Below are 10,082 nucleotides of genomic sequence, written 5' to 3' on the forward strand. Positions count from 1 at the left end.
ATTTTGTGTTGGGTTGTCGGATTTGGGGTAAACTAAATCCATCGGAGCTGAAACTGCATGCCAAGAAGGTGCGGACGGGGAGAGGATTCAAATGGGGTCGCTTATACTGATGGCTAGAGTAGAAGGTAGCGTGATTCATGCTGGTGAGGTGATTCATGCTGGTGAGAGGATTCAAATGGGGTCGCTTATACTGATGGCTAGACCTTTTTCTGAAACATATATGTTTGGCATCATCTTGATATCTTCCTACCAGTTTTATATCTCTGACAAGTTTCTCATGATCATTTGATGGGTACTTCCATAGTGGATATCGCCACTTCAGATTTCTTAGTGAATACTCTTCATCATATTTTCATCGGTTGCGTAGTAATGAACTTTTCATACATATGTCCTTCCAAAATCTGCAATGCAGATGATTGACCTACATTGTTTCGCAGCCCGTGAGTTTGAGTAGAAATATTTTTGCATTAAAAGTATTACGAGCTTTCTTTGACATCTATGAATATTGAATGACCCACTATCGTACGTACAAAATTTCCTGGTCCAAATAGTTTTTAGAATGCATGATACTAAATTTTATTTCTTCTAATCTGTAGGTATGCAGCTCGTTTTTGAGCTAAGAAATTTGTGCGTATTCTTTCTTGAAGCATCAATTTGAAAATAAAATGGTCATATCGGCTACCATGAGAATTCTCACTTTAGTTATCGCGTTGAGGTACGCCTCTCCTCTCACCCCCCACTCCCCTCCCTATCCTTCATCAGTGACTTCTCCCTATCCTTCCTTAACTCTGTATTCTGCAAAAATTCAAGAAGTGCTTGATGGATTTCTTTCCTGTCCAAAAGATATCCCTAGAACCCAAAGGCCACCTTAGCCTGAGTTCTTTCTGCATCGATCACATGAGGTGGAAACTGACCGGGGATAGAGTTCAACAAATAAAAGCAGTAATCTCTTAGTCTTATGATCTTTCAAGTATTAATGGTGAAATGAAATAAGTTGTGAGCTTTGTGCATGTGTGTATATGCTAAGTGATGGATCTGGCAGACTAATCTCTTAGTTTTCTTTAAGTTTCTAAAACTGCTCGTCCGTTTTGGTACTAATGTTGGGCTCAATCGGCATATACTGCGTAAAAAACAGCCAAAACGAGTTAAATCCACATGCATCTCATGTCTTCTACTTTTTACATTCAAAATCAGAAAGCTATAACCATATGCAGATTTTTTCCATGGCAGTTAACTGCAAATTATGGCCGAGATTTTGATCTCTTACTGCCACCTTAATCTTACTGTCTTTGCCTTCCTAATCATTAGTTCAAGTGACTTGTCTATTCATTGATTTTTCTTGGATATATATATCTATCATGAACACATTGTTAGTAGAATGGAAATGTTTATTTCAGCTCATAGTGGCATGATTTTCTCCTAAACATGATTGTTAAGATTTGTATCTCCCAAATGATGCTGCTATACCTTTCTGAAGCATGTCTCAAGGTACTAATATTGCACTTTCTTGTTTGTAATGGCAAATATTCCGATCTGCATCTTCATGACAAATGGTGATCCAAATGCTGGGCTGAGAAAAGAGATTTGATGTTGACAACAAGCATCAAGAAGAGGGCTGAGCAGAAGGAAGCTCGGAGGAAAACAAGAGGGCGAACTAAGTCACCGTGCAATTAGAAATCAACTAAAGCATGTCTATAATTTTTTTCATGCATAAACACTTTGCAACTACCTAAGTAATATCTTCAAGCGAATTGGAATCTAAATGTTTATAAAATAGTACATGTGACTGTTCAAAAACACACGGGATTAACTGTGGCAGCGCACGGGCATTCAACTAGTATGCCTAAAATGGCCCATTTTGCGACTCAGGGAGTTTTTTTTTTTTTTGCGAGTGTGGCATTCCGTTGGATAGATTCGGGAATCATGAGTCGACGTGTGTCACGTTGCTGTCGGCTCCGGAACGGAATTATGGGAGGCACATGACGCCCGCTCCACGGATCTCCATGAGAACCCAAAGCAGCACCACCACGTCCATCCAAACCACCAAAATCCAAGCAAATCCCGTTGCTGGCTGGCTGACACGGTCGGCGTCGCGTCCGACTCCTCCCCCACTTTCTCCCCACCTCCTCCACTCTCCGCCTCACGTGCGTGCGCCCCTCTAACTCGCTGCTCCGGTCAACCCCCGCCCGCCCCGCCCGCCGCCGCCGCATGCAGACGCGGATCGTCGAGGCGCATTCCTTCCCTCCCATCCCTCGGGCCACCGCGGCAGCCCGTCCCTTAAACTATTCTATCCTTCCGCCGCGGTTGTCCCCTGCATTGGTTTAAAGGAGGTACTACACGGAGGGGGAGTGGGGTCCCCGCGCGCCGATGGCCCTGCATTCCTCATTGCCGGATTCCAGGGCTCGCCGCGCGCCGCCGCCAAAGGAGTTGTAGTAGCAGTGAGGGCTTTGGTTTGGGATCGCGGGAGCGCCAGGATCTGGCCGGAGGAGGCTGATTTCTTTGATTAAAGGTGGGTGCGTCCGTCCGTCCGTCCTTCTGGCATTGCGAATTTTGGGCGTGTGGGATCCGTAGAGGAAGATCGGGATACAAAATTGCATCTTGACGACGCCTAACTGTCGGGGGATTTTTGCGAGGATCGGTTTGTTCTTGCTGCTCTGTTCTCAGCCGGCTGGTTTTTTTTTTTCGATCGTTTGTTTCGTTTGTTTCACTAACATAATTTGCAGTGCTATGGTTCCAATTTTGCATCTTTGTATGAATCCTGTGATGAACTCTCCTTGCAGATCCTTCGACCTTGGAGTATTGGAGGACTTGCTGACCGGACTTGGAACTGAGAGAGGGAGAGGCTTGTTCTGGGTTCAGCTATTGATGTGATGGCCTTCACCGGCGGCGAGGAAAAAATGAAGGTGACATGCATTTCCTCAACTGCATTGTCTATAGATGTAAAAAAAAACTTTGTCTTAAAAAAGATACTGGATTTGCGTTCCAGGGTTGTCACCCAAAACTTTTCGGTACAAAGGAGAAGAAATCTGCAAAGAGGACAGACGGTTCAAGCTGCAATGCAGGTTGGTTCAGATCCACCCCTTCACAACATACCTTCATTTTCGGGAAACACTAATCTACCATTTGCCCTTTACCTTTCCTATGTGACATATGGAGATATCTGTGGGGGCTGTATTCATCCAATCTTTCACCAAAGCTAGATTTAATTCAATCTATTTCAGTGTGGGTCGTGAATCTAAAACCTTGCTTCGTTAAACCTGAAAAAATATTCATAACTCGAAATTATGAATATTAAGAAGAAAAAAAAGTCTTTCCTGTTTTCTGCAAAACTCAAAATAAAAACAGTACAACAATATTTTTGAAGGAAAAATTTGAAACAAACTTTAGTCAAGCAACATTTTCACCACACTGTTCCCTAACTGAATAACCACTTTGAATCAACAGTGGCGAGTTTTACCCAGAAAGCATGCTTTTGTAAAATCGATTAACAAAGTCGAAACTCCAAACAAGCATGTAACATAAAGGCTTTGACCATAACCCGTCATTTCATTTTTCTGAACACTGCATCGTTTTGTAGAACCAAAACAAACCAAAGCATGACATTGTTTCAGTTTAGGAAGCACGGTCTAAAATTATATAGATATTAATGTGAAGCTCCACCATAGTCACGAAACAACGTGCAGGAATTAACTGTGCTATATGCTCCTATATTTACTACAGCAGGTGACCTAGGACTAAGTTCTTGTAAGACAGTATCCTCTTCCCCACTGAGAACATTATCAGGTACTTTAATATCTAGCAGAACCTGTGCTTTTGTCTGATTATTTTGATTATTTCAATCGATTTCTTTTGCCGCTTTAATTCAAACCAGGAGTTAAGAGCATACGTCTCAGCCATTTCCTGGCCCAACCCTCTATGAATAAAACAACTGAGACCCTCAGGTACATAGCTGAAATTTCGTATCCTACCATTTTCCCATCCCTTTCAATGCCAACAGATCAGATTCATTACTCTCTACTTTTGTTAACAGAATATTTGTCTCTACCTGGAATGTTGGTGGGAAAGCACCTACTGCTGAACTGAACATGGATGATTTTGTTCCACCTGATGACAATTCAGATATTTATGTTTTGGGGTAGGTTTTCCATTGATCTTTTAACAGATACAAAGATATTTTTCTGCCAACATTACTAGTTATAAAGCTTGTTTAATGCTTGAATATAATTCTTCTCATATAAAAAGATTCAGTGCATAGCTGAAAAGTTACAAGTAAACTTTGTTTGATGTGGCAATGGACTGTCATTGAGACATTTAGTATTTGTATTCAGCACAATAAATCCTGGTCCATTTTGAAGTTTCAAGGGTATCTAGTGATTTTTTTATTCATGCCATCAATTCTTCTCATTTAATCGTTAAACAGTTTTCAGGAAATTGTTCCGCTCAATGCTGGTAACGTGCTTGTGGTAGAAGACAACGAACCAGCTGCAAAATGGCTTGTTCTTATAAACCAAGCATTAAACCGGCCTGCTGACAATGATACCAATGTCTTTCAGCATCAGCCATCTCCCTCCAACGAATCAACCTCCTCCCGAGCTTCTTCAAGCCTCGATGCTTCATTCTCTGACTTAACAAAAACAGCAAGTGGTTCTACAATATTTCAGAAGTCTTTTCTGAAATCCATTAGTAAACCCTTCATGCCACTCCACAGAAAGCAGCTTAAGACCTGCAACTGCCCAATCGAAATGATCAAATCATCTTACAAGGATGCTTGCTTTCGACGCCCGAAAAAACACGTTGACGAGACTGATTCCTCGGGAGAGGAAGAGAAAGAGAATACAAGGGATTCTCGCAGCTCTGTTCTAAGTGAAGTAATTTCTGCTCCCACTGCAAGGGATCAACTAAAATATAATCTCATAGTGTGCAAACAAATGGTTGGTATTTTTGTCACTGTTTGGGTAAAGAAAGAACTAGTGCAGCACATCGGCCATCTAAGAACGTCGTGCATAGGGCGAGGAATTCTGGGCTGTCTAGGAAACAAGGTCAGGACTGAATCAGATTTGAAGTAATCCTGTAATCAATTATCCGTATCCTGAATACACTTCTACTGCAGGGATGCATATCAGTAAGCATGACAGTGCACCAGACAAGCTTTTGTTTCATCTGCAGCCATTTGGCTTCAGGTCAGAAAGAAGGCGATGAATTCAAAAGAAACTCTGATGTTCTAGAGATACTGCGGCTCACGCTGTTTTCAAGGCTTTGCAGGAGAGCTGGGCGAAGAATCCCAGAGAGAATTCTTGAGCATGAGTAAGAGTGCAGTGATATTTATGTTTGTACATCTTCTTGTCAGTTTCGTATTCTAGAATTAACTAGTTCACTGTTGGTCTCAGCAAGGTGATATGGTTTGGGGATTTGAACTACCGTATTGCACTGAGCTACGCAGATACAAAAAAGTTTTTGACAGAAAATAATTGGGATGCCCTTTTTGAAAAGGATCAGGTAACTTCTTATTAGTTGACAAATTCCAGTTTTGTAAGAAGTTAGTGCTACTAAATAAATCAGAAAAGGTAACATAAAATATTTCAAAAGATGTCCTTATTCTGGCAACTGTAATTCTCTTCTGCAAATATTTTCTTCCCTAATGTTATGTCCTATTTTGTCCTTCAGCTTAAAATTGAACGGGATGCTGGACGAGTGTTTAAGGGGTGGAATGAGGGGAAGATATATTTTGCTCCAACATACAAGTACTCCTGCAACTCGGATGCTTATGCTGGTGAGACTGCAACATCAAATAAAAAGAGGAGAACACCAGCATGGTATGCACCATTTTTAACTAGTTCTGTGAAAATGAAGCCCTGTTTGAAAAACATGGAAACAATAATGTCTTAATCTGGCACAAACACAGGGCCTCTGTGATTGTTATGCCATCTTAAATCCTACAAAGTTGAATGGTTATTTTATTGCACCATAGGGGAAGCATTGGAATGTTTCGAAGAGTTTTGTTTAGAACATGTAAACACTTTGCATATCTTAGAACATAAAAATTCGTAAGGATCAAGATCCTCCAAAAGTTCTTTGAGAGTCCATTAAACCAAAGAGGCCTTAGCATGTGGTGCTAATTACTTCCATGCCACAGCATATTAAAAAATTAAATGCTGCATGATGTAGTTTTAATGTACAGTAATGTAGTTAAAGTTACTTTCTTCCAGTGACTGAGTATTATGTGTGTGAACCATCTGTTGCGTGACTTGTTGCATTGAATACGTCTCAAGTAGTAGAACTTGCTCAGGTGTGACAGGATATTGTGGCGTGGAGATGGCACTTCACAGTTATCCTACTACCGCGGGGAGTCCAAATTTTCAGATCATCGTCCTGTCTGTGGAACCTTCATCGTCGAGGTCGAGGCATTAGATAGAAAGTCAAGGAGGCGCTCGTCTAATGCTGATATGAGAATTGGTGCTGAAGAGCTGTTACCAAAGGACAAGAATAAGGGTAAAGGTACTGCACTTCTTACACACAGTGGTCCTTTTCTAGATCTTTCATATCCTAAGCTTTCGTATAATAACTAAACAGGTGTGTGCGTATAGGTCACAACTACAAAGTAACAACAATAGACTCCCTCCTTTTTAGTTTCTGGTTAGGTTACAGAAACATAATTGAATGAACCTGATTCATTGTTTAACTACAGAATTTTCTATTACATTTTCTCCTAAAATACATAGAACTATCTGGAGAGGCAGGATTAGTTATATTATGAAGCCGTAAATAGATTTGAAAAGGTAATAACTACATGCACTTTAGCTCTGGACTCATATGGAAGACTGATTTACCCACTACGTTTGTCACTTCCATTTTGCAGGCCTATCACGGAGTCTGAGCTCTAAAACACCACAGTAGCGTGCATACCAGTTGTACAAGGAAAAGACGTATATGCACCATGTTCTCAAGAATCCCTCTTGGGTTCTGTCTGGACGGTGGATAAAAACCCAGCCTGGTGCTCCTCTTTCAAACGGGGCAACATGCTCAGCAGTGATTGGTATATACAATTCTCTGAAAAATGTCTGGGGAGGTATAAGGATAATGTCTAATCTGTATAGCCGATTCAGCTATTCTTTCCAATGCCCTTGCAAAGAAAAGACAAGTCTTGTTCTCAATGAAATGGTTTGGTTATATATCTGATATGATTTAACCGCCTAATATTCTTTTCTCTATTATCTTTGCTACGTGGAAGAATGATTAGTTGCACTATGACATCACGAAGCCACTAACGTTTTGAAATGCAAAAGACCCCTTTTTTGCACTGTCAGTTCCATGAGAATCGTGTGAGTTGCACGTGGTCCAGTCGAATTCAGTAGAGCTTTTTCTGTCCGTAAACTGAGACGTCCTCTTATTTCTTCTGGCTGCTTTGATGTCCTTTGTTATGCGATTGAAGCGTGGCAGGAAACCATGGAACTACTCCTAGATCAGTTTGCGGTGTTAAAAAGAAGCTCGTTTTCAGACCGAAAGTTCACAGCAGGAGAAAAGGAGTTGCGCCTGAAGCTGTTCGTCTGTGCTTTAGTATATGTGCTCAAAGTCAGAAAATGACTTGTATTCTTCATGGGAATGGGAGGCAGCTGTGCCGTAGAAAACTGTTCCTATTGGACGGCAAGAAATCGCCTCTTCAGACTCGTGTATAAATGCAGGCAAATTCAGACGGGGAGGTGCGGTTTTGGAGAGGCGCCGGAGAGCTACCGAGTACAGGTAGCAGCTGAGGAATTGAATCGAACGAATCTCGACACTGATGAAACCAACAACAATCGTCTGTGCCGGCCTGTCACGATTGCATTGCTTGCCGATGGCGACTACTCCTACAATGATTCTTCACTCCCACACCGCGAGCCTCTCCAACCTCCAACTCTGCCGGCCAAATAAATGCTCAAATTCATCAGCGAACACTTCACGTGATCGCACGACCAGCAGCTTGCCACGATAATTAATGGCGATTTATGCTTTGGTCTATAGGAGGAATCAACATGTAACAAAGGTAACATTGTAACAAGATGAAGATAGCGATGTAAAACTACGAACTACACAGGAGGTCACCGTCTTTAGCAATATAGCAAGTAAAAGAGGTAGTATCACAATTCACAAGGAACGAATTAACCGGAAAAAAATCTCTCGGACGATAGACAATGTGAGGCAAGAATGGAGAAGAATGTAATCATCGGGCTAGACGTGTGAGAACATGTCACAGCCCCAAACTCATGTTGGTCTAGAACATGGCGGCGGCCGTGATCACGAGCGGTAGCGCGGCGAGAGCGGCGAGTCCACGGGCGGTGAAGCGGCTGGAGCTGGCCGACTTGGACGGCGATAGGGAAGGCGGGTTCTCTGCACACACAGCACACACGGGGCAGATGAACGTCAGAAGCAAAATTTAGCAGTGTGCGATGCTCCAATGAAGAGCGAACAAGTATTCCATCTTCAAGTAGAATGATAAACAGCACACACCAGTTAAGAACTCTAATGAACATTGTGTAGAACACTAGAACTATCCTCTGTTCTCCTATGTAGAGTGGGATGAAATATGAAATATCTAGAGAAATTTGCATTCAGATTTCTAGATACTTCCAATGCCTTATTGTACAAAACTTTTGCTTGACTTCTAAACGGATATGTGAAAAGTAATCTTACGACGGAAAAACTGGAGCAGTAGTAAAAGGATAGTAACTTCTGATTTTTCAAGATAGGTATGGACTGCAATCATGTCGAGGACACTACTAGTAAGAGTTACTCTAGTAAAAAAGGACTGAAGCAGCAAGCCTAGCAGAGGAGTAGTAATGGCTCACCAGGCATTTGCGGTCCAGTACCGGATGGGGAGACGTCTGTTAATGGCGATGAAGCAGAAGGCCCAACAGGGACCCCAAAAGCTGCATATGTTAAAAAAAAATTGGGTTAATAAGTTATTTGCGAGGGTAATTCGATGATACTTGAATGTTAAGTCGAACAATTGAGTTGGAGAAACCATATCCAGATAAAGATTGGTCACACTGCTGCTAAAGCTATGGTATGAGCAAACGAGGATCTCCCTTATTCCACCAAATTATCACCTCTCGGAGAAGAAATCTATATTCTGTGCATACTCAACGGAGCATATATCTATAATTTTTCTTTTCCTCCATGTAAGTTACTACCACTACCCGCAAAAAAAAAAAAGTTACTACCACTAACAAGTTATACAGGTTCGAAATGTGTATGAGACAGGTACCTGCGCACGCGCTGAGCGGCGGCGCGTTGAGGCGGCAGACCCCCGGCAGCGCCATGGCGCGCTTGTAGTCGACGCTGACGCCGTAGGACTCGCCGCCTCCCGCGAGCAGCTGGCAGAGGCAGACGGGGTTGGACTGCAGCAGGCCGTCGAGCTCCGGGCAGCAGGCCTTGTCCGGGTGTTTGTCCGTGCTCCCGCTCGTGACGTACGGCAGGCAGTCGGACATGTTGAGCACCGCGTCCATGCACTCCGGGCTGATCGTCGCCCCCGGCGCCGGCGCCGGGGCCGGCGTCGCGGCCATGGGAGGAGCAGGAGAGTGATGCGCCGGCGGTGTCGCGGCCATGGGAGGAGCAGGAGCAGAATGATGCGCCGCCGGAGCCGCAGCGCCAGGGGCAGGCGCGGAACTATGCGCCGCCGATGCCGTGCCCACCGCCACCGCTAGCACCGCGAGCGCCGCCGCCCACTTCAGCCGCAGCATCGCCATCGATCGAGCGTGCGTTCACTTGGGACTTGGGAGGAGTGATACTGTGGTGTATGGAGGCGAGGTCTCTGCGCGTGTACCATTACATCTGTGCTTATATATAGCGGGAAGCCGGGAAATACTCGTAGCACAGCTGCACAAGCTATCGTTGCAAGTGGACTGGTGCGCACCGATCGAAGTGGGCCGGTCGGTCGAGCTAGAGTAGCTGCGCGTCTGGCTAGGTGCATTTTTGTTTTGGACATTTTGCTATTACTGCCTTTGGAGTAGATGATGTATTTTAAGGCACTTAAAATTAAATAGGTGTCCTATAATTTTTTGCATTACAACTAACAAGTGAAATTTACATCACCAACTCAGTTTTAG

General features: G+C 43.4%; 2 protein-coding genes across 3 annotated transcripts; one reads left to right on the forward strand and one right to left on the reverse strand.

The window, feature by feature from the left end:
* Positions 1-2,060: 2,060 nt before the first annotated feature.
* LOC127344841 (type I inositol polyphosphate 5-phosphatase 10) lies at positions 2,061-7,206 on the forward strand. Of its 2 annotated transcripts, none has more exons than XM_051371182.2 (12): positions 2,061-2,509; positions 2,781-2,903; positions 2,987-3,062; positions 3,721-3,783; positions 3,872-3,941; positions 4,031-4,135; positions 4,421-5,039; positions 5,111-5,304; positions 5,388-5,496; positions 5,665-5,813; positions 6,287-6,489; positions 6,857-7,206. In XM_051371182.2, exons 2-12 carry the CDS (start codon positions 2,871-2,873, stop codon positions 6,892-6,894), a joined length of 1,659 nt encoding a protein of 552 aa, XP_051227142.1. In that variant the 5' UTR covers positions 2,061-2,509; positions 2,781-2,870; the 3' UTR covers positions 6,895-7,206. The 2 variants fall into 2 exon arrangements, with proteins under 2 accessions (XP_051227142.1, XP_051227139.1); XM_051371179.2 differs by having other exon boundaries at positions 2,064-2,509; positions 6,287-6,495.
* Positions 7,207-8,012: 806 nt separating this feature from the next.
* Positions 8,013-9,799, reverse strand: LOC127344843 (uncharacterized). Its single transcript, XM_051371183.2, has 3 exons — positions 9,242-9,799; positions 8,823-8,903; positions 8,013-8,364 (listed from the first exon to the last, which is right to left on the reverse strand). Exons 1-3 carry the CDS (start codon positions 9,720-9,722, stop codon positions 8,249-8,251), a joined length of 678 nt encoding a protein of 225 aa, XP_051227143.1. The 5' UTR covers positions 9,723-9,799; the 3' UTR covers positions 8,013-8,248.
* Positions 9,800-10,082: the final 283 nt, after the last annotated feature.

Source organism: Lolium perenne, chromosome 3 (assembly GCF_019359855.2).
Source record: "Lolium perenne isolate Kyuss_39 chromosome 3, Kyuss_2.0, whole genome shotgun sequence".
Taxonomy (NCBI): domain Eukaryota; kingdom Viridiplantae; phylum Streptophyta; class Magnoliopsida; order Poales; family Poaceae; genus Lolium; species Lolium perenne.

What these genes read in the sequence shown, in the direction of transcription:
- LOC127344841 (XM_051371179.2), top strand. Translation starts at nt 2,871, where the DNA reads ATGGCCTTCACCGGCGGCGAGGAAAAAATGAAG. An exon ending in AAAACAACTGAGACCCTCAG is followed by an intron (nt 3,942 to 4,030) that starts GTACATAGCTGA and finishes TTTTGTTAACAG; the next exon opens with AATATTTGTCTCTACCTGGA. An exon ending in TGGGCTGTCTAGGAAACAAG is followed by an intron (nt 5,040 to 5,110) that starts GTCAGGACTGAA and finishes CTTCTACTGCAG; the next exon opens with GGATGCATATCAGTAAGCAT.
- LOC127344843 (XM_051371183.2), bottom strand. Translation starts at nt 9,722, where the DNA reads ATGGCGATGCTGCGGCTGAAGTGGGCGGCGGCGCTCGCGGTGCTAGCG. An exon ending in GCCGCTCAGCGCGTGCGCAG is followed by an intron (nt 8,904 to 9,241) that starts GTACCTGTCTCA and finishes TAACATATGCAG; the next exon opens with CTTTTGGGGTCCCTGTTGGG. An exon ending in TACTGGACCGCAAATGCCTG is followed by an intron (nt 8,365 to 8,822) that starts GTGAGCCATTAC and finishes CTGTGTGTGCAG; the next exon opens with AGAACCCGCCTTCCCTATCG.